The sequence below is a fragment of the Aquarana catesbeiana genome, linkage group LG05 (assembly GCF_042186555.1).
Source record: "Aquarana catesbeiana isolate 2022-GZ linkage group LG05, ASM4218655v1, whole genome shotgun sequence".
Taxonomy (NCBI): Eukaryota; Metazoa; Chordata; class Amphibia; order Anura; family Ranidae; genus Aquarana; species Aquarana catesbeiana.
This window is the reverse complement of record NC_133328.1, coordinates 645353850-645376748: the sequence shown is the minus strand read 5'-3', so window position 1 is coordinate 645376748 and position 22899 is coordinate 645353850. Positions and strand designations below refer to the sequence as shown.

At 51.3% G+C, this 22899-nt stretch overlaps 1 protein-coding gene across 1 annotated transcript in view; it reads left to right on the top strand.

Moving 5' to 3' along the window:
* The first annotated feature begins 1731 nt into the window (after nucleotides 1-1731).
* Nucleotides 1732-22899, top strand: part of LOC141145641 (fish-egg lectin-like) — a 56477-nt gene continuing 35309 nt past the window's right edge. The window contains exons 1-3 of the mRNA XM_073632479.1: nucleotides 1732-1851; nucleotides 11482-11709; nucleotides 14872-15196. Coding sequence (XP_073488580.1) covers nucleotides 1785-1851; nucleotides 11482-11709; nucleotides 14872-15196 — 620 coding nt within the window. The 5' untranslated portion in view covers nucleotides 1732-1784. The remainder of the gene's footprint in view (nucleotides 1852-11481; nucleotides 11710-14871; nucleotides 15197-22899) is intronic.

The window sequence follows — 22899 nt, the reverse complement described above, 5'->3', positions numbered from 1 at the left end:
CCCAGATTCCAGCCCCCTCCTATGTGAATGAGTATGGGGTACAATGTACTCCTACCCATTCACCAAAAAAGTGAATGCTGATCATGGGTGCAACGCTTCAATTAATAACAATAATGATCGCATGTTTTACCTGCAAAAATATGTGCTTTTTTTTCAAAGGTGAACTTAGCCTTTATAACAGACAATCACCACCATTTACAAAGCTCATCCAGGACCTGTTCAGTTGAACCACCTGATGCCCAATCTTATAATAATGTACTCCGGGTGACAGCATCCAAATGGGACGCAAAGTTCCAGGACAAGCCTAGTGTTTACCCTCCGCACAGCCATGTTTACTGACAAGTGTCTTACATGAGGCCATCACTTCGGAGCGTCCTCCATCTCAGCCCAGTGGGCACATGACTCAGCCCAGCCCCCCTCATGTTACCCGGACACAGGGCTCGGCCCCCCCCAGACTCTCGCTCACCTTGCTGGATGTCCACGTTGTTCCCCCGGAAAGCGGCAAACTCAGCTGCCTCTCCAGCTCCGGTCGACAGCGGCGGTAGAAGGAGTGCAGGCACGACTACAGCTTGGGCTCGGAGTCTCGGTTCTGCAGGCTCTGGGTACACACGGGCACGTATCCATCAGATTAATGGTTTTCCTCGGAGTCGAGGATGAGAGGGAGGAAGAGGAGGCCGCGGAAGATGAGGGGGTCATGCTCTCCTCAGCCGGAGCCACCACAGGAGGGGCTGGAGCATCTGCCTTCTCCCCGCTCTCTGCGTCCTCCACGGTTTCGGCCTCAGTTCCCACTTCGTTACTCCTGTCCTGTCCGCTGCCTTTGTTGCCGTTGTTGTTAGTGCTCACGGGGCCTTCTGTCTTTCCTCCGCTGCCTCCTGTATTGTTTCATTTTTGGACACTGTATTGTCCTGGAATGAAGGTGCCTGGAACCCGGGACAGACCTGCAAAATTCTAGACAGGGACACGTGGTAACCCTAATTTTGCTGTTATGCATATGTGTTTTTTTTCTTTAACATCTGAATAGCTTTAATTATTCAGTAGATAAGATTCCACGCTTTTCCTGAAGAAGCCTTACGGCGAAACATGTAGAACACAAGCGTGGATTACAGCATTACAACATCAAAACCTGTCCTTTTCTACCCAAATGGATGCCGATGTATTGTATATAATGCTATTTTAAATTTTTCTTATGTATTACAATAAATATATATATATATTTATTTTCTAATATAGTGTGCTCATACTATATATTCTAATATAAGTGCACCTTCAAAGTCCCATATCTCCCAAATCTTGCTCTCTATGTACGCTCACCTGTAGCTGAATTCTTGTAAATTAGGATTTTGCTGTCTAAAATTTAGCTTTGCTCCTAAGACTTTCATTGGGGTGTGTTCATTTTTGCAACACGGTCTGGAATGAATTTGTTAGGAAAAATACTTTTTTTTTTGTGTGTGCAAACGAACAAATCTTGGTTGCAATCAATAAGAGTATTTTGTAGTATAGAGTCCCATAGAAAATGTTGACTCTGAAAGGAAAAGGATTTCTGACGAAACTGTTGGGGTGTGCTCCTTTATGCTGAGCACTGTATATGTGTACATTGAGTTTAAAAAAAAAAAATTGCACAATAAAAACTTTTTTTTTTTTAATTAAATTCTTTCTGTCAGCCAAGGGTGGACCAGCTTCCCATGATAGGCGGAGTCCAAGGATCATATATATATATATATATATATATATATATATAGTCTGCCATCTCTCTATACCAAACACCTTCATGCTCACCTGTTAAGATGTTCTTTGCTGTGAGCTTCCTCCTCCTCCTCCCCCTGCTGTGTGTAGTAAATGCCGCCACTCCAGGTAAGTCCCGGCTATGACCACATAATAGGGAGCTTAGACACCCTTTGGGGGTTATTTACTAAAACTGGAGAGTGCAGAGAATCTGGTACAGCAGATCTGCATAGAAACAAATCAGCTTCCGGATATTTATTTTATTTATGATCTACTCTTGGGTTGATGTACTAAGTTCTTTTCAGTCTGTATTAGAGGAACTTACTTTTTTTATTTTTCATTTTTGTCCCTCACGGGACTTTTGCTCTTTTCTGTGATGTTATGTATATGTTTGCCCTTTTATAGGTCATTTTTGATGAATTTTCGTTTAATGGATTTGTATTTTTTTAACATATCTGAGGATTGTAAGTTCTTACCGTACCATGAAAGCCCATTGCTGCCTCCCAAACATTAGCTGTCTGTTCATTTTGAAGTTGGAAGCTGATTGGCTACCATGCACAGTGGCTAGACATTAGAGCTGCACGATTCTGGCTAAAATGAGAATCACGATTTTTTTTCCTTAGAATAAAGATCACGATTCTCGCAGCGTAACATCATCTTTCACATTATACAAACAATTTACGGTTTCGTTTTTTTTTTTTTTTTTAATTCATTGAAGTGTAATTTTTCTCAAAAAATTGCGTTTGAAAGACGTAAATACAGTGTGACGAAAAATATTGCAACAATCACCATTTTTTTCCCTAGGGTCTCTGTTAAAAATATTTATAATGAATTTTGACTGCTGGTGATTGCTGTGTTTGCATTTTTAGGTTCTTTTTGGGGTTTTTCCCTTGCAGCTTTTTAACACATTTTCTGTCACTTTTTAAACAGCCTTTTTTTTTTCCTTCCTTCCTTCAGCCTACTAATTAAGGGGAGTGGTTAATTGGTCACAGGTGCTTGAGGCCTATATAACTTTCTGTAGAACCCATAACCAGTTAACATAAAAAAAAAAAAAAAAAAACTGACTGACTGTGTCTAGCAGGGACGCTGTGTATTATGGAGTAACTTTTTTTTGTTGAGTATTGGGAGCACCTGTGTATTGTGAGTACACGAGTGCTGCGAGTGCAGGTGGACTGTGAGGACGCGAGTGCTGCGAGTGCACGTGGACTGTGAGGACACGAGTGCTGCGAGTGCACGTGGACTGTGAGGACACGAGTGCTGCGAGTGCACGTGGACTGTGAGGACACGAGTGCTGCGAGTGCACGTGGACTGTGAGGACGTGAGTGCTGTGAGTGCACGTAGACTGTGAGGACACGAGTGCACGTGGACTGTGAGGACACGAGTGCTGCGAGTGCACGTGGACTGTGAGGACACGAGTGCTGCGAGTGCACGTGGACTGTGAGGACACGAGTGCTGCGAGAGCACGTGGACTGTATTGTTGAGTATTAGTGTCAGGAAGCTAGTTGTTCGGTAATTTGGACAGGGTATAATCCCCAATCCTCATTAGTGGGTACGATGACCAGCGGGTGTGGAGATGCGACTCGGTGTACATCTTGCGGCATGTATGTGTTCCTTGATCATCCGATCGAGGGTGAATACTGCTGTGAAAAATGTAAGCACATTGTTTCCCTGGAAGCCCAGGTTCTGAATCTGGGGAAGCAACTGTCAGCACTGAGAAGTCCCTCCATACTAAAGGTGAGCCAGGAACGTACACGGCAGGGGCCGGCAGGGGCCAGCACAGAGGCGGGTGGAGACAAAGAGGCGCAGGCACTAGCAAAGAGTAGATGGGTGACAGTCAAGAGGGGTAGAGGGGGAAGTGCCAGAGAGGCCGATCCAGGACTGGAGCATCCCAATAAGTACGCTCCATTGAGTGACATTGGTGTAACCAGTCAAGGACCAGCACTGCTGGAGATGAGGGACTCTCCTAGCTGCCGGGGGAAGAACTCCTCCAGTGAGAGTGGGGGGCAGCAAAGGGAAAGGAAAGACAGATTCTGGTGGTAGGGGACTCAATTCTTAGAAGGACAGAGAGGGCAATCTGTAACCAAGACCTGAAGCGCCGAACAGTATGTTGTCTACCGGGCGCTCGGGTTCGGCACATCACGGATCTTGTGTACAGATTACTGGGAGGGGATGGGGAAGACCGGCTATCATGGTGCATGTTGGCACCAATGACAAAGTCAGAGGCAGATGGAGTGTCCTAAAGAACGATTTTAGGGACTTGGGAGCTAAATTGAGGAAAAGGACCTCCAAGGTAGTGTTCTCAGGAATACTACCGGTACATCGAGCCACACCAGAAAGGCAGAGGGAGATTAGGGAAGTAAACAAGTGGCTGAAGAGCTGGTGTAGTAAGGAGGGGTTTTGGTTCCTGGAGGACTGGGCCGACTTCTCAGTCGATAACCGGTACTATAGAAGGGACGGACTGCACCTAAATGAGGAGGGTGCAGATCTGCTGGGAGTTAAGATGGACCAAAAGTTAGAGGGGTTTTAAACTAGGTGACAGGGGGGGGGGGGAGGGTCCAAGGTAGAGATAGTCAGTGTGGAACATATTCCAGAGGGCAGTATTGGGGGCATTAGTGGTAGGTTGACTAAAGCACATAAACCCGAAGTAAGTATAGTAACAATTTCTTTTTGCAACCTCAGAACACCCAATAAGAGGATAGTATGCGACTGGTCTAAACTACGTAAAATAAAGAAAATCTGCTGCGCCAACCCAAAACATCAAGCAGCCAACACCACCAATTAGACTAATTGTATAAATCAATGAAAAGAAGAAAAAGTATAGCACTATGTTGTGCCAATAAACATTAATGTGAATGTTTTATATAAAGCACCTGTGCATATATTAATAATAGGTCCTGCTAATCCCGCAGAAAAACACTAGACAGAATAATCATACCATATGTACAAAAATCAAGTGGTCTAAGAAATCATTTGTAGCAACATGCTGTATAGTGAACAGTGATGTGAATTGTGTGTACACAGTAAAATAATCCCGGACCCTCAAATCAAAAGCAAACATGTGTAATGGAAATTGGGGTGGGAATAAATAGCAAGTCCCTGGGGTATTGAACAGTTCATTCAATCGAGCAGAGATATCCTGGAGCATAGATGTAAATCTCACAGTAATATCTATTCCTGTCCCCAGTAGACTCTTCCAATACTCAGCAAGGCGTAAAGTAATATAAAATACCCTTACCGGACGTGGTGGACTCACAGGCCGTTGGCGGTGAGTCGTATGAGCTTACACCGTTAGGTACGGTAGGGTTACAGTTGTCCTTGGTCCATGGCAAAGGGTCCTAGATGGGTCCCCAATCCTGAGCGGTACCACGGATTCGTCCTCCAACGATCGTTTGGATCTCATTCAATTGAGACAGAGGGAGAAGGAGAAAAAAGGCTCCACATAGTGTAAAATCCGGATAACCAGGAAGTTTTATTGTATTAATTAAAAAATTCCAATAAAAAAATCGGGTTAAAACAAAGTTCATATGAACGAAAATGGTACGTTTAGCGCAGTAGACAGATGGTTGTGGTAGCATCATACACCCGACGCGTTTCGTCAGTTGATGTCTTTGCAGACGAAACGCGTCGGATGTATGACGCTACCACAACCATTTGTCTACTGCGCTAAACGTACCATTTTCGTTCATATGAACTTTGTTTTAACCCGATTTTTTATTGGAATTTTTTAATTAATACAATAAAACTTCCTGGTTATCCGGATTTTGCACTATGTGGAGCCTTTTTTCTCCTTCTCCCTCTGTCTCAATTGAATGAGATCCAAACGATCGTTGGAGGACGAATCCGTGGTACCGCTCAGGATTGGGGACCCATCTAGGACCCTTTGCCATGGACCAAGGACAGCTATAACCCTACCGTACCTAATGGTGTAAGCTCATACGACTCACCGCCAACGGCCTGTGAGTCCACCACGTCCGGTAAGGGTATTTTATATTACTTTACGCCTTGCTGAGTATTGGAAGAGTCTACTTGGGACAGGAATAGATACTACTGTGAGATTTACATCTATGCTCCAGGATATCTCTGCTCGATTGAATGAACTGTTCAATACCCCAGGGACTTGCTATTTATTCCCACCCCAATTTCCATTACACATGTTTGCTTTTGATTTGAGGGTCCGGGATTATTTTACTGTGTACACACAATTCACATCACTGTTCACTATACAGCATGTTGCTACAAATGATTTCTTAGACCACTTGATTTTTGTACATATGGTATGATTATTCTGTCTAGTGTTTTTCTGCGGGATTAGCAGGACCTATTATTAATATATGCACAGGTGCTTTATATAAAACATTCACATTAATGTTTATTGGCACAACATAGCGCTACACTTTTTCTTCTTTTCATTGGTCTAAACTACGTGGCATGTACACCAATGCCAGGAGCCTGGCGGACAAGATGGGTTAACTAGAGATACTGTTGTTCAGAGGGTGGTGATAAATGGGGAGTACTCAGAATGGTCAGGGGTGGGTAGTGGGGTTCCCCAGGGTTCTGTGCTGGGACCAATCCTATTTAATTTGTTCACAAACGATCTGGAGGATGGGATAAACAGTTCAATCTCTGTATTTGCGGACGATACTAAGCTAAGCAGGGCAATAACTTCTCCGCAGGATGTGGAAACCTTGCAAAAAGATCTGAACAAATTAATGGGGTGGGCGACTACATGGCAAATGAGGTTCAATGTAGAAAAATGTAAAATAATGCATTTGGGTGGCAAAAATATGAATGCAATCTATACACTGGGAGGAGAACCTCTGGGGGGATCTAGGATGGAAAAGGACCTGGGGGTCCTAGTAGATGATAGGCTCAGCAATGACATGCAATGCCAAGCTGCTGCTAACAAAGCAAACAGAATATTGGCATTAAAAAGGGGATCAACTCCAGAGATAAAACGATAATTCTCCCGCTCTACAAGACTCTGGTCCGGCCGCACCTGGAGTATGCTGTCCAGTTCTGGGCACCAGTCCTCGGGAAGGATGTACTGGAAATGGAGCGAGTACAAAGAAGGGCAACAAAGCTAATAAAGGGTCTGGAGAATCTTAGTTATGAGGAAAGGTTGCGAGCACTGAACTTATTCTCTCTGGAGAAGAGACGCTTGAGAGGGGATATGATTTCAATATACAAATACCGGACTGGTGACCCCACAATAGGGAGAAAACTTTTTAGCAGAAGAGAGTTTGACAAGACTCGCGGCCACTCATTAAAATTAGAAGAAAAGAGGTTTAACCTTAAACTACGTAGAGGGTTCTTTACTGTAAGAGCGGCAAGGATGTGGAATTCCCTTCCACAGGCGGTGGTCTCAGCGGGGAGCATTGATAGCTTCAAGAAACTATTAGATAATCACCTGAATGACCGCAACATACAGGGATATACAATGTAATACTGACACATAATCACACACATAGGTTGGACTTGATGGACTTGTGTCTTTTTTCAACCTCACCTACTATGTAACTATGTTGTACGAGGAGGATTTAGATTTTGTGGGAATTTCAGAGACCTGGTTCAACAGCTCACATTATTGGCTGGCAACCATTTAAAGGTATGCCCCACTTTATAGCAGGGATAGGGAAGGTAAAAAAGGGGGAGGGGTATGCCTATAAATCAATAATAATGTACAAGTGAATGTGAGAGATGACATCACTAGGGGATCTTTATGGGTAGAGCTCCAAAGGGATGAAGCTAAGGGTAAAATAATACTGGGAGTATGCTATAGGCCACCTAACCTGAGGGAGGAGGGGGAGACGGACCTCCTATCACAAATTGGATTAGCAGCAAGGATGGGAAGTGTCATCATAATGGGGGATTTTAATTATCCAGACATAGACTGAACGGAGGGAACCGCGTCGAAGGCTCACCAGTTCCTAAATGTCTTACAGGACAATTTTATGGGTCAGATGGTAGACGCACCAACTAGAAATAAAACATTACTGGATCTACTGATTACCAATACAGACCTGATCACGGATGTGGAAATAAGGGGCAATTTAGGAAAGAGTGATCACAGGTCAATTAGCTTCAGTATAAATCACACAAATAGGAAACATAAGGGGAATACAAAGCCAACTTTCCTAAACTACGAACCTTGCTAGAAGATATAAATTGGGATAAAATATTAGAAACAAAGAACACGGAGGAGAGATGGGTTTGCTTTAGGAGCATATTAAATAAGGGCATTAGCCAATGCATCCCATTGGGTAATAAATTTAAAAGAGCGAAAAAAAAGTCCTGGATGGCTTAACTCCAATGTAAAAATGCATATAAAAGCAAAGGAGAAGGCCTTCAAAAAATACAAAGCTGAGGGATCATCATAAGCATTCAGACTTTACAAAGAATGCAACAAGAAATGTAAGGGTGCAATTAAGGCGGCTAAGATAGAACATGAAAGACACATAGCGGAGGAGAGCAAAAGTAAAGTAAAAAAGGGAGGACAGACCATATTGGCCCCATAAAGAATGAGGAAGGACATCTGGTTACAAAGGATGGGGAGATGTCGAAGGTATTGAATTTGTTCTTCTCCTCAGTCTACACGAGTGAATCGGGGGGCTTCAGTAACCAAAACTGCAGTGTTTATCCTCATGACACATCACAGGAAGCACCTCCATGGTTAACAGAGGACAGAATTAGAAATAGACTTGAAAAACGTAACATTAATAAGTCACCGGGACCAGATGGCTTGCACCCAAGGGTCCTTAGGGAACTCAGTCAAGTAATTGCCAGTAGACATGTGCAATCCATTTAGTTCCAAATTCGTTTTTAATTCGTTAATTTGGAAATATTTGAATTTTTGAATCTCCATCAATCTCCATCTCTGCAGGCTCAGCTGCACAGAATGAATGGACAGTGATAGCTCTGTACAAAGGCTTCCTGTTCATTCAAAAACTGAAGCATAGTAAACATAGTTTACTATGTCTCAGTAATGAACTGGGTCACCAATCATTACAGATTACTGACTCAACTCATTAAGACAAGGAAGAAGCCGGTAAATTACACATTTACCAGCCCCTTCCCCACTCTCCATCCAGAAAGCATCCCCCGCAGCAGCCGGCAGGAGAGGGGAGGAGCAGCAGCAGCACTGTGGGGGATGGGGGGGGGTTCAAGGAGTACACAGGAGCTTGGGGCAGCAGGCGGTGGATAGGAGGGAGGGGTGGCATATAGAGGAACTGATCTCCTTCATTTTCCTCCTGCAGCAGCTGAAAGGCTGCAGGAGGAAAATGAAGGTCATTGGTCCCTCTACATGCCACCTGTCCTATCCAGGTGTACAGGGGGCTGCATGGGAATCCTGGAGCATGCAATTGTGGCCCCTGCGACTCCTGTACATATGCCCCTGCTGGAGGGATGGGATAAGTGACAGTGCTGGGGGGGGGGGGGGATGGGATGAGTGGCAGTATTGTGTGCCCATGAGAGCGTGCAGCCCTGCGATCGGAAGTGCGCTGTAACACACCGCATCTCTGATCTCGGTAACCTATGACGTAGGCTCTTTACCATGTGATCAGCTCTGTCCAATCACAGCTCATCACATCGGTAACCGAAAGGAGCCATTTATTGGCTTTTTCTAAGGCGCGAGTAGAGGAGAGCTGATCAGCGTCTCTCCTGACAGGAGGGGGGGGGTCTGTGCTGATAATCAGCGCATTGATTATTAGTGCAGACCCTTCAGAGATGCCCACAAGTGCCAACCCGTGCCCATAGGTGTGCGCGGCCTATTGCATTAGTGTGTGCACCCCAAGGCTCAAATACATATGTATGTGTGCATGTGTATATACTGTATACTGACAGTGTCAGCAGAGCAATGGAATGTCAGTAGGGCAGAGGGTGTCAGTAGTTTTTATTTTTATTATTATTATTAATTGAAATATTTTTTTAAATGTCTTTACATTTTTTCTTTTACAATTTTTTTTTTTTAGGAGCCCCGTTAGGGGGCTTTGGTGAAATATCAGGGGTCTAAACAGGGGGAATCTGCATCTCACGGGGTGATTAGGGTGTGCCCAGACACACCTGGCAAACCCTGTGTGCATGCCTATGCCCATGCCCATTTCAGGGATGCCAATAAGTGCCCATTTCAGGGATTGCCATCCCTGGTGAGCACTGCCATCCCTGGCGGCACTGATTGACATCAGTGCCGCCCAGGGATACAATCAGTGCTCATCAGAAATGCCTGTCAGTGCTATCCATCAGTGCCGCCTATCAATGCCACATATCAGTGTCCATCAGTGCCGCCCATCAGTGCTACCCCATCAGTGCTGCCTCATCCATGCTGCCTCATCAGTGCTGCCCCATCAGTGCTGCCTCATCAGTGCTCACGAAGAAACCAAGAAACATTTTTTTTTTGGTCTTTTTGTATTCGTTTAGAAAAAAAATAAAAACCCCAGAGGTGATTAAATACCACCTAAAAGCTCTATTTGTGGGGGGGGGATCTAAAAATGTCATATGGGTACAGCGTTGCGCGACCGTGCAATTGTCATTCAAACTGTGACAGCGCTGAAAGCTGAAAACTGGCCTGGACAGGAAGGGGGTGGGGGGTCATTATATAGTCAGGTCTGAGAATTGCTCAGAGCTCTCATTTTTGGAGACAGCTTCCAGTTTGGAGACAGAAGGTCTCACCCGGGGTCAGGGGGCCCCCAGCCAGAAGCCACGGGACAGAGATCTCATCAAGGGGTCAGGGGGCCCCCAGCCAGAAGCCACGGGACAGAGATCTCATCAAGGGGTCAGAAGACCCAGCCAGAAGCCACGGGACAGAGGTCTCATCAAGGGGTCAGGGGGCCCCCAGCCAGAAGCCATGGGACAGAGATCTCATCAAGGGGTCAGAAGACCCAGCCAGAAGCCACGGGACAGAGGTCTCATCAAGGGGTCAGAGGACCCAGCCAGAAGCCACGGGACAGAGATCTCATCAAGGGGTCAGAAGACCCAGCCAGAAGCCACGGGACAGAGGTCTCATCAAGGGGTCAGAGGACCCAGCCAGAAGCCACGGGACAGAGATCTCATCAAGGGGTCAGAGGACCCAGCCAGAAGCCACGGGACAGAGGTCTCATCAAGGGGTCAGAGGACCCAGCCAGAAGCCACGGGACAGAGGTCTCATCAAGGGGTCAGAGGACCCAGCCAGAAGCCACGGGACAGAGGTCTCATCAAGGGGTCAGAGGACCCCAGCCAGAAGCCACGGGACAGAGGTCTCATCAAGGGGTCAGAGGACCAAGCCACAAGCCAGCAGGTCTCAGTTCCAGGATTTAAGTCAGCTCCTATCAGGGGTGTCAGGAAAACCCCAATCCCTAGGCCAGTGGTGGGCCATGCAGCAGGAGCACTGCGACTAAAGGCTAAAGAGCCAAGTGTTCTGAGAGACCTGAATGACAGTCAAAGGACTGGTAAGAGGAGCAGCCGTGCTGCCAACACGTAGGCCAGGTGGCTTGGTATTTTCATTCATGTTTTGTGGAAGAAACACCTGCGTGGGCAACTGATGTATAAGTGAATTTTTCCTTTACTCAATAAAAGTGGGCTGCCACGCCCCAAAACTACAGTTTGGACTGGTGCAGCTCATTGTAAATGCACCCGCTACATGAGTTTAATCACCCGAATCTCACAAGGGGCTAAAACATGTATATACCTTCCTTCCAGGACACACTGCCGGTGTCCTGTACAATATATTCATATACATTTTATTGTGCATCTATATTCATTATATGATTTTTTTTTTTTCCAATTTAGGTTTTAATTGCAATATAATCCCGGGAAAACTGACACAGGTTGACGCCGGCTCCGGTGAAGTGTACGGTGTGAACAGTAATGATGACATCTTCCGCTGGGAAAAAAATTACTGGAAACATATTGATGGGAAGCTCATCCATGTTACTGTTGGACCTGCTAAAGTTTGGGGTGTGAACAGAGCCACCCAAGTCTTCAAATTCCAGAACAATGGCTGGATTCCTGTAACAGGTAAAAGAAAATAATCTTTGAAAAAAAATCACACACCAGATATGAACATCTCTAATACATATTTATATCATCTACAATGATACTGAGATACTTTGTTTCACTTTGGAAAGTACATAGAAACATTCCTATCATTTGCTATAAAAAAAAAAAAAAGAACATATACAAGATTTTAGTAACGAGAACCAGCTGATTGGAGAAAAGCCAATGTAGCACCAATATTTAAAAAGGGCCCAAAATACATCCCTGGGAATTACAGACCAGTTAGCCTAACATCAATAGTATGTAAACTCTTGGAGGGGATGATAAGGGACTATATACAAGATTTTAGTAATGAGAACGGTATCATTAGCAGTAATCAGCATGGATTCATGAAGAATCGTTCTTGCCAAACCAATCTATTAACCTTCTATGAGGAGGTGAGTTGCCATCTAGATAAAGGAAGGCCCGTAGACGTGGTGTATCTGGATTTTGCAAAAGCATTTGACACAGTTCCCCATAAACGTTTACTGTACAAAATAAGGTGCGTTGGCATGGACCATAGGGTGAGTACATGGATTGAAAACTGGCTACAAGGGCGAGTTCAGAGGGTGGTGATAAATGGGGAGTACTCGGAATGGTCAGGGGTGGGTAGTGGGGTTCCCCAGGGTTCTGTGCTGGGACCAATCCTATTTAATTTGTTTATAAACAACCTGGAGGATGGGATAAACAGTTCAATCTCTGTATTTGCAGACGATACTAAGCTAAGCGGGGCAATAACTTCTCCGCAGGATGTGGAAATCTTGCAAAAAGACCTGAACAAATTAATGGGGGAGGGGCGACTACATGGCAAATGAGGTTCAATGTAGAAAAATGTAAAATAATGCATTTGGGTGGCAAAAATCTGAATGCAATCTATACACTGGGGGGAGAACCTCTGGGGGAATCTAGGATGGAAAAGGACCTGGGGGTCCTAGTAGATGATAGGCTCAGCAATGACATGCAATGCCAAGCTGCTGCTAACAAAGCAAACAGAATATTGGCATTAAAAAGGGGATCAACTCCAGAGATAAAACGATAATTCTCCCGCTCTACAAGACTCTGGTCCGGCCGCACCTGGAGTATGCTGTCCAGTTCTGGGCACCAGTCCTCAGGAAGGATGTACTGGAAATGGAGCGAGTACAAAGAAGGGCAACAAAGCTAATAAAGGGTCTGGAGGATCTTAGTTATGAGGAAAGGTTGCGAGCACTGAACTTATTCTCTCTGGAGAAGAGACGCTTGAGAGGGGATATGATTTCAATTTACAAATACCGGACTGGTGACCCCACAATAGGGATAAAACTTTTTCGCAGAAGAGAGTTTAACAAGACTCGTGGCCACTCATTACAATTAGAAGAAAAGAGGTTTAACCTTAAACTACGTAGAGGGTTCTTTACTGTAAGAGCGGCAAGGATGTGGAATTCCCTTCCACAGGCGGTGGTCTCAGCGGGGAGCATTGATAGCTTCAAGAAACTATTAGATAATCACCTGAATGACCGCAATATACAGGGATATATAATGTAATACTGACACATAATCACACACATGGGTTGGACTTGATGGACTTGTGTCTTTTTTCAACCTCACCTACTATGTAACTATGTATCTATGTAAGTGCAGCGGGTAGCTGTGAGCTGAGCTTCAGGATCTACAGTGGGATACTCTGAGTAAAGTTGTTGCTATAGGAGACAGCAGTTGCTACGAAATACAGATCACTGCATTCATTTTTTCGTATATCTGTCTGCCTAGTTCTATTGTAGTCTGCGGAGTCTGACAATTTGCTATTGCATTTGCCTAATGGTGTCCTGTGCCCTACCCCTCTCTCCCCCAGTTCCTGTTAAGAGGGGAAAAAAACCCTCTTTGTTCACTTTTAAAAGTGACTGGCGCCCATCTTTCCACCTTGCACAACACCCACCATGCCTTGTAACCTTCACCCTGAGGAGGAATGTCAGCTCTCCCTGATTCTGGGGGTCACCACCAGGCCTCTGGAGGTCGGGGGGGCGCTACATATCTATATTACTATTGTATGTCTCTTGGAATGTTTGACCATTCTTCCAGAAGAGCATTTGTGAGGTCAGGCACTGATGTTGGACGAGAAGGCCTTGCTCGCAGTCTCCGCTCTAATTCATCCCAAAGGTATTCTATCGGGTTTAAAGTCAGGACTCTGTGCAGGCCAGTCAAGTTCCTCCACCCCAAACTCGCTCACCCATGCCAGCAACCATAGACCTTACCCTCAACAGTAGATCCCTACCAGCAACATAGCCCCCCCCAGCAACAATAGATCCCCCACCAGCAGCAATAGGCCTTCACACAAAAACAGCCCCCCACCAGTAACAATAGACTCCCCCCAGTAACATTGGACTCCACCCTCAACAAGATACCACACCCAGCAACAAAAGATCCACCCCAGCAACATTAGACCCCCCCCCCCCATGCAACAACAGATCTCCCAGCAGCCAGCATCAATAGACTCGCCAGCAACAAAAGACCTCTCCCTTAACAGTAGATGCCTACCAGCCACATAAGATCCCCCACCAGCAGCAAATAGACCTTTACACAAAAACAAATCTCCACCAGTGGCAATAGATTCCCTGCCGCCAGCAACAATAGTGCCCCTAGCAACAACAGATCCCCCACACAACAATAGACTCCCCGAGCAACAATATATCCCAACAAACAATATATACCGCCCCAGCAACAGTAGATCCCCCACACAACAAGAGACCCCCCCACATTAAAATACTACACCCAGCTACAAAAGATCCACACCAGCAGCATCAACAGATCTCCCAGCAGCCAGCAACAATAGACCCCCTCCCTCAACAGTAGATCCCTACCAGCAACAGAAGACCCCCCCCCCCAACAACAATAGATCCCCCACCAGCAAAAATAGACCTCAACACAAAAACAGCTCCCTACCAGTGACAATAGATCCCCTGCAGCCAGCAACAATAGATCCTCCATCACACCCCTTGCTATAACATACATTCAGTGCTGGAGGTGCCGGAACGGCGGTCCCGCTGAAGAAAAGCCCCGCACGTAACTCAAGTTTTATTCTTCTCTCTGTTATTATTATTTTATTATTATTAGATTCAGTTTAATGGATCAGCGTTTTGTGTTGTTTTTTTTTTTTTTTTGTTCCAACAGGGTCCTTGAAGCAGATCGATGCCGGTGGTAATAAGTTTTTGGCCGGGGTGAACTCACAAGACAACGTCTACTGCTCGAGACAGAAAAGCGCAGACACCCCCGTATACTGGAAATCGATGGACGGGTCCCTAAAATATTACGCCTGCGGTCTGTGGGGCTGCTGGGGAGTGAACCGCTTCGACAACGTTTACTTCCGCCATGGCGTCACCGCCGCGTCCTGCCAGGGAACCCAGTGGCAGCAGATTGACGGCAGTCTGGTAATGATCGAGACCAGCACCGAGGGTTCTGTGTATGGTGTCAACTCAGCGGGCAACGCCTACAGAAGGTATTTATTTTTTATTTTTACCTATTTATGCATTAAAGTGATATTAAAGGCAAGTTTTCTTAACTACTTAAAGCGCAGTTCCAGTCCTAAATTTATTTTTACAGTATTCAGCAGCATTAAATATAAAGAACAACCCGTGGACATTTTTTTTTTTTTACTCACCTTTTCAGGTCTGTTGCTAGGGGGTCCCTCGTAATCTGCCTCTTCCTCTCCCTGGCGCCTGACGTCGGTTCCCTCGGCGCCCGTGCTCGCTAGTGATCCTGGGAGATGTCTGTCATTATTTCCTCAGGAGTTTACTGGGCAGCGCTGAGGGCTTTGTTGCCATCACAACGGGGGGGGGGGGGCGGGCACTTCCGATAACTCCGCCTGTTATGACGGCAGCGTCAGAAGTGTGCGGCGCCACGCCGAACATGCTAACTATGACCCTAAGAATACCATCCCTACAGTCACACACGGAGGTGGAAACACGATGGTTTGGGGCTCTTTCTCTGATAAAGGTACAGGCCGACTTTGCCGCATTGGGTGGGGCCAATGGGCGGGGCCACGTATTGTAAAATCTTGGATGACAACCTTCTTCCCTCAGCCAGAACACTGAAGATGGGCCAGGGCCGGACTGGGAATAAAAACCAGCCCTGGAAATAATTTCATACCAGCCCCATAGTATTTTTATACCAGCCCAACCGCATAACGTCTTTATTTTCTTGTTCACAAAAGGGAAAACCATGCATTTTAAAGCACATTTGAAGAGTGTATTATATATAGATAAGAGAGACATGGAATTTACAAACAGCAGCAATTTTTTTCAAGGCAAAAATCATGCCATTTACTGGCACATTTTTTATTGACGCTGCAAAAAAAAAGGTGCCGTAAATGGCAGTTTTCAGTGCAAATATCAATATTTAAGCTATAAACTGCTATTAGCAATGTCAAAAACCAGATTTCTCCTCTTACATGAAGGTCAGATTAATATAACCCAACACAGAGTTCCCCCCATATATCAGGAGGATTCCCCTTTACAGTGCAAGGGAACTCTGATATAAAGGGGAACATTGCAGATCATGATCTAAGCGGGAACTCTGATATAAAAGGGGGGCACTGGTGACCAGAGACCACCTTATATCAGAGTCCTCTGCATTCCTCTTTACATCAGAGTTCTCACTTGCACTGTAAGGTGGAATCCTGCAGACTATGATGTAAAGGGGAACTCTGGGAATGTGGGGAGGACTCTGGTGACCAGAGACCACCTTCTGCAGAAAGAAAACACTAAAGTAAGGGGGTTTACTGATATAAGGGGGAAACCTTTATATCAGTGCCCCCTTACAATATTGTATTGACCCCCCCATCTCAGGTAAGCCTGGCGGCGCTGTCACTGACCTCCTCTCGGGTGCACCATGCAGGGCTCAGTCAGTCGGCTCCAGCTCGGTGGCTCTGGTTTTATTCCATAGTTTCCTCTCCACAGTCCATACATGTCTGACTTCTTCCATGACCCCCATCCCTGAGGCACTCCCACTCTTGACTTCACTCCAGACTGCAGACGTGATATAAGACAATAGATGGTCAGAGGCTGCGGATGGTACAGGGGAGGTCAGAGGCTGCGGATGGTACAGGGGAGGTCAGAGGCTGCGGATGGTACAGGGGAGGTCAGAGGCTGCGGATGGTACAGGAGAGGTCAGAGGCTGCTGATGGTACAGGAGAGGTCAGAGGCTGCTGATGGTACAGGAGAGGTCAGAGGCTGCGGATGGTACAGGAGAGGTCAGAGGCTGCTGATGGTACAGGAGAGGTCAGAGGCTGCTGATGGTACAGGAGAGGTCAGAGGCTGCAGATGGTACAGGGGAGGTCAGAGGCTGCGGATGGTACAGGAGAGGTCAGAGGCTGCTGATGGTACAGGAGAGGTCAGAGGCTGCGGAGGGGACGACAGGAGAGGTCAGAGGCTGCTGATGGTACAGGAGAGGTCAGAGGCTGCTGATGGTACAGGAGAGGTCAGAGGCTGCTGATGGTACAGGAGAGGTCAGAGGCTGCTGATGGTACAGGAGAGGTCAGAGGCTGCTGATGGTACAGGAGAGGTCAGAGGCTGCGGATGGTACAGGGGAGGTCAGAGGCTGCTGATGGTACAGGAGAGGTCAGAGGCTGCGGATGGTACAGGAGAGGTCAGAGGCTGCTGATGGTACAGGAGAGGTCAGAGGCTGCGGATGGTACAGGGGAGGTCAGAGGCTGCGGATGGTACAGGAGAGGTCAGAGGCTGCTGATGGTACAGGAGAGGTCAGAGGCTGCGGATGGTACAGGAGAGGTCAGAGGCTGCTGATGGTACAGGAGAGGTCAGAGGCTGCGGATGGTACAGGGGAGGTCAGAGGCTGCGGATGGTACAGGGGAGGTCAGAGGCTGCTGATGGTACAGGGGAGGTCAGAGGCTGCTGATGGTACAGGAGAGGTCAGAGGCTGCGGATGGTACAGGAGAGGTCAGAGCCTGCTGATGGTACAGGGGAGGTCAGAGGCTGCGGATGGTACAGGGGAGGTCAGAGGCTGCGGAGGGGACGACAGGAGGGGTCAGAGGCTGCGGGGGGGACGACAGGAGAGGTCATAGGCTGCGGAGGGGACGACAGGAGAGGTCAGAGGCTGCAGAGGGGACGACAGGAGAGGTCAGAGGCTGCGGGGGGGACAACAGGAGATCAGAGGCTGCGGAGGGGACAACAGGAGAGGTCAGAGGCTGCGGGGGGATGACAGGAGGTTTAGAGGCTGCGGAGGGGATGACAGGAGGTCAGAGGCTGCGGGGGGGATGGCAGGAGGTCAGAGGCTGCGGGGGGGATGGCAGGAGGTCAGAGGCTGCGGGGGGGATGACAGGAGGTCAGAGGCTGCGCCTGCGGGGGGATGACAGGAGGTCAGAGGCTGCAGAGGGGAGGGGGGATGACAGGAGGTTAGAGGCTGCGGGGGGGATGACAGGAGGTCAGAGGCTGCAGGGGGATGACAGGAGGCCAGAGGGTGCGGGGGGGACAGGAGGTCAGAGGCTGCAGGGGGATGACAGGAGGTCAGAGGCTGTGGAGGGGAAGACAGGAGGTCAGAGGCTGCAGAGGGGAGGGGGGCAGACAGGAGGTCAGAGGCTGCAGGGGGGGGGGACAGGAGGTCAGAGGCTGCGGAGGGGATGACAGGAGGTCAGAGGCTGGGGGGGGGAAGGAGGTCAGAGGCTGCAGGGGGGGGACAGGAGGTCAGAGGTTGCAGGTGGGGGACAGAAGGTCAGAGGCTGCAGGGGGGGGGACAGGAGGTCAGAGGCTGCAGCGGGGGACAGGAGGTCAGAGGCTGCAGGGGGGGACAGGAGGTCAGAGGCTGCAGGGGGATGACAGGAGGTCAGAGGCTGCAGGGGGGGACAAGAGGTCAGAGACTGCAGGGGGGGGACAGGAGGTCAGAGGCTGCAGGGGGGGGACAGGAGGTCAGAGGCTGCAGGGGGGGGACAGGAGGTCAGAGGCTGCAGGGGGATGACAGGAGGTCAGAGGCTGTGGAGGGGAAGACAGGAGGTCAGAGGCTGCAGAGGGGAGGGGGGCAGACAGGAGGTCAGAGGCTGCAGGGGGGGGGACAGGAGGTCAGAGGCTGCAGGGGGGGACAGGAGGTCAGAGGCTGCAGGGGGGGGACAGGAGGTCAGAGGCTGCGGGGGGATGACAGGAGGTCAGAGGCTGCAGGGGGGGACAGGAGGTCAGAGGCTGCGGAGTGGACGACAGGAGAGGTCAGAGGCTGCTGATGGTACAGGAGAGGTCAGAGGCTGCTGATGGTACAGGAGAGGTCAGAGGCTGCTGATGGTACAGGAGAGGTCAGAGGCTGCTGATGGTACAGGAGAGGTCAGAGGCTGCTGATGGTACAGGAGAGGTCAGAGGCTGCGGATGGTACAGGGGAGGTCAGAGGCTGCTGATGGTACAGGAGAGGTCAGAGGCTGCGGATGGTACAGGAGAGGTCAGAGGCTGCTGATGATACAGGAGAGGTCAGAGGCTGCGGATGGTACAGGGGAGGTCAGAGGCTGCGGATGGTACAGGGGAGGTCAGAGGCTGCTGATGGTACAGGGGAGGTCAGAGGCTGCTGATGGTACAGGAGAGGTCAGAGCCTGCTGATGGTACAGGGGAGGTCAGAGGCTGCGGATGGTACAGGGGAGGTCAGAGGCTGCGGAGGGGACGACAGGAGGGGTCAGAGGCTGCGGGGGGGACGACAGGAGAGGTCATAGGCTGCGGAGGGGACGACAGGAGAGGTCAGAGGCTGCAGAGGGGACGACAGGAGAGGTCAGAGGCTGCGGGGGGGACAACAGGAGATCAGAGGCTGCGGAGGGGACAACAGGAGAGGTCAGAGGCTGCGGGGGGATGACAGGAGGTTTAGAGGCTGCGGAGGGGATGACAGGAGGTCAGAGGCTGCGGGGGGGATGGCAGGAGGTCAGAGGCTGCGGGGGGGATGACAGGAGGTCAGAGGCTGCGCCTGCGGGGGGATGACAGGAGGTCAGAGGCTGCAGAGGGGAGGGGGGATGACAGGAGGTTAGAGGCTGCGGGGGGGATGACAGGAGGTCAGAGGCTGCAGGGGGATGACAGGAGGCCAGAGGGTGCGGGGGGGACAGGAGGTCAGAGGCTGCAGGGGGATGACAGGAGGTCAGAGGCTGTGGAGGGGAAGACAGGAGGTCAGAGGCTGCAGAGGGGAGGGGGGCAGACAGGAGGTCAGAGGCTGCAGGGGGGGGGGACAGGAGGTCAGAGGCTGCGGAGGGGATGACAGGAGGTCAGAGGCTGGGGGGGGGAAGGAGGTCAGAGGCTGCAGGTGGGGGACAGAAGGTCAGAGGCTGCAGGGGGGGGGACAGGAGGTCAGAGGCTGCAGCGGGGGACAGGAGGTCAGAGGCTGCAGGGGGGGACAGGAGGTCAGAGGCTGCAGGGGGATGACAGGAGGTCAGAGGCTGCAGGGGGGGACAAGAGGTCAGAGACTGCAGGGGGGGGACAGGAGGTCAGAGGCTGCAGGGGGGGGACAGGAGGTCAGAGGCTGCAGGGGGGGGACAGGAGGTCAGAGGCTGCAGGGGGATGACAGGAGGTCAGAGGCTGTGGAGGGGAAGACAGGAGGTCAGAGGCTGCAGAGGGGAGGGGGGCAGACAGGAGGTCAGAGGCTGCAGGGGGGGGGGACAGGAGGTCAGAGGCTGCAGGGGGGGACAGGAGGTCAGAGGCTGCAGGGGGGGGACAGGAGGTCAGAGGCTGCGGGGGGATGACAGGAGGTCAGAGGCTGCAGGGGGGGACAGGAGGTCAGAGGCTGCAGGGGGGGGACAGGAGGTCAGAGGCTGCAGGGGGGGACAGGAGGTCAGAGGCTGCAGGGGGGGACAGGAGGTCAGAGGCTGCAGGGGGGGGACAGGAGGTCAGAGGCTGCGGAGGGATGACAGGAGGTCAGAGGCTGCAGGGGGGGACAGGAGGTCAGAGGCTGCAGGGGGGGGCAGGAGGTCAGAGGTTGCAGGGGGGGGACAGGAGGTCAGAGGCTGCAGGGGGGGGGACAGGAGGTCAGAGGCTGCGGAGGGGATGACAGGAGGTCAGAGGCTGCGGGGGGGGGGAAGGAGGTCAGAGGCTGCAGGGGGGGGACAGGAGGTCAGAGGCTGCAGGTGGGGGACAGAAGGTCAGAGGCTGCAGGGGGGGGACAGGAGGTCAGAGGCTGCAGGGGGGGACAGGAGGTCAGAGGCTGCAGGGGGGGACAGGAGGTCAGAGGCTGCGGGGGGATGACAGGAGGTCAGAGGCTGCAGGGGGGGACAGGAGGTCAGAGGCTGCAGGGGGGGGGACAGGAGGTCAGAGGCTGCAGGGGGGGACAGGAGGTCAGAGGCTGCAGGGGGGGGACAGGAGGTCAGAGGCTGCAGAGGGGGGACAGGAGGTCAGAGGCTGCAGGGGGGGACAGGAGGTCAGAGGCTGCAGGGGGATGACAGGAGGTCAGAGGCTGCTGGGGGGGATAGGAGGTCAGAGGCTGCAGGGGGGTGACAGGAGGTCAGAGGCTGCGGGGGGTTGACAGGAGGTCAGAGGCTGCAGGGGGGGGACAGGAGGTCAGAGGCTGCAGGGGGGGGCTGGAGGTCAGAGGCTGCGGGGGGGGCAGGAGGTCAGAGGCTGCAGGGGGGGCAGGAGGTCAGAGGCTGCAGGGGGGGGACAGGAGGTCAGAGGCTGCGGAAGGGAGGGGGGATGAAAGGAGGTCAGAGGCTGCGGGGGGGCATGACAGGAGGTCAGAGGCTGCAGGGGGGGGACAGGAGATCAGAGGCTGCAGGGGGGGGGACAGGAGGTCAGAGGCTGTGGAGGGAAGGGGGGCGGACAGGAGGCCAGAGGCTGCGGGAGGGACAGGAGGTCAGAGGCTGCGGGGGGGAGGGGGGCAGACAGGAGGTCAGAGGCTGCAGGGGGGGACAGGAGGTCAGAGGCTGTGGAGGGGAAGACAGGAGGTCAGAGGCTGCGGAGGGGAGGGGGGCAGACAGAAGGTCAGAGGCTGCAGGGGGGGGACAGGAGGTCAGAGGCTGCAGGTGGGGGACAGAAGGTCAGAGGCTGCAGGGGGGGGACAGGAGGTCAGAGGCTGCAGGGGGGGGACAGGAGGTCAGAGGCTGCAGGGGGGTGACAGGAGGTCAGAGGCTGCAGGGGGGGGGACAGGAGGTCAGAGGCTGCAGGGGGGGGACAGAAGGTCAGAGGCTGCAGGGGGGGGACAGGAGGTCAGAGGCTGCAGGGGGGGGACAGGAGGTCAGAGGCTGCAGGGGGGTGACAGGAGGTCAGAGGCTGTGGAGGGGGGATGACAGGAGGTCAGAGGCTGCAGGGGGGGATAGGAGGTCAGAGGCTGCAGGGGGTGACACAGACACAGGAGGTCAGAGGCTGCGGGGGGATGACAGGAGGTCAGAGGCTGCGGGGGGATGACAGGAGGTCAGAGGCTGCGGGGGGGGGGGGACAGGAGGTCAGAGGCTGCAGGGGGGGGGCTGGAGGTCAGAGGCTGCAGGGGGGGGCAGGAGTTCAGAGGCTGCAGGGGGGGGGGGGGCAGGAGGTCAGAGGCTGCAGGGGGGGACAGGAGGTCAGAGGCTGCGGAGGGGAGTGGGGATGATAGGAGGTCAGAGGCTGCGGGGGGATGACAGGAGGTCAGAGGCTGCAGGGGGGGGACAGGAGGTCAGAGGCTGCAGGGGGGGGACAGGAGGTCAGAAGCTGCGGAGGGAAGGGGGGCGGACAGGAGGCCAGAGGCTGCGGGAGGGACAGGAGGTCAGAGGCTGCAGGGGGATGACAGGAGGTCAGAGGCTGTGGGGGGGGACAGGAGGTCAGAGGCTGTGGAGGGGAAGACAGGAGGTCAGAGGCTGCGGAGGGGAGGGGGCAGACAGGAGGTCAGAGGCTGCAGGGGGGTGGAAGGAGTTCAGGGGCTGCAGGGGGGGGGCAGGAGGTCAGAGGCTGCAGGGGGGAAACAGGAGGTCAGAGGCTGCAGGGGGGGACAGGAGGTCAGAGGCTGCAGGGGGGGGACAGGAGGTCAGAGGCTGCGGGGGGATGACAGGAGGTCAGAGGCTGCAGGGGGGGGGGACAGGAGGTCAGAGGCTGCAGGGGGGGACAGGAGGTCAGAGGCTGCAGGTGGGAACAGAAGGTCAGAGGCTGCAGGGGGGGGACAGGAGGTCAGAGGCTGCAGGGGGGGACAGGAGGTCAGAGGCTGCAGGGGGATGACAGGAGGTCAGAGGCTGCGGAGGGGGGATGACAGGAGGTCAGAGGCTGCAGGGGGGGA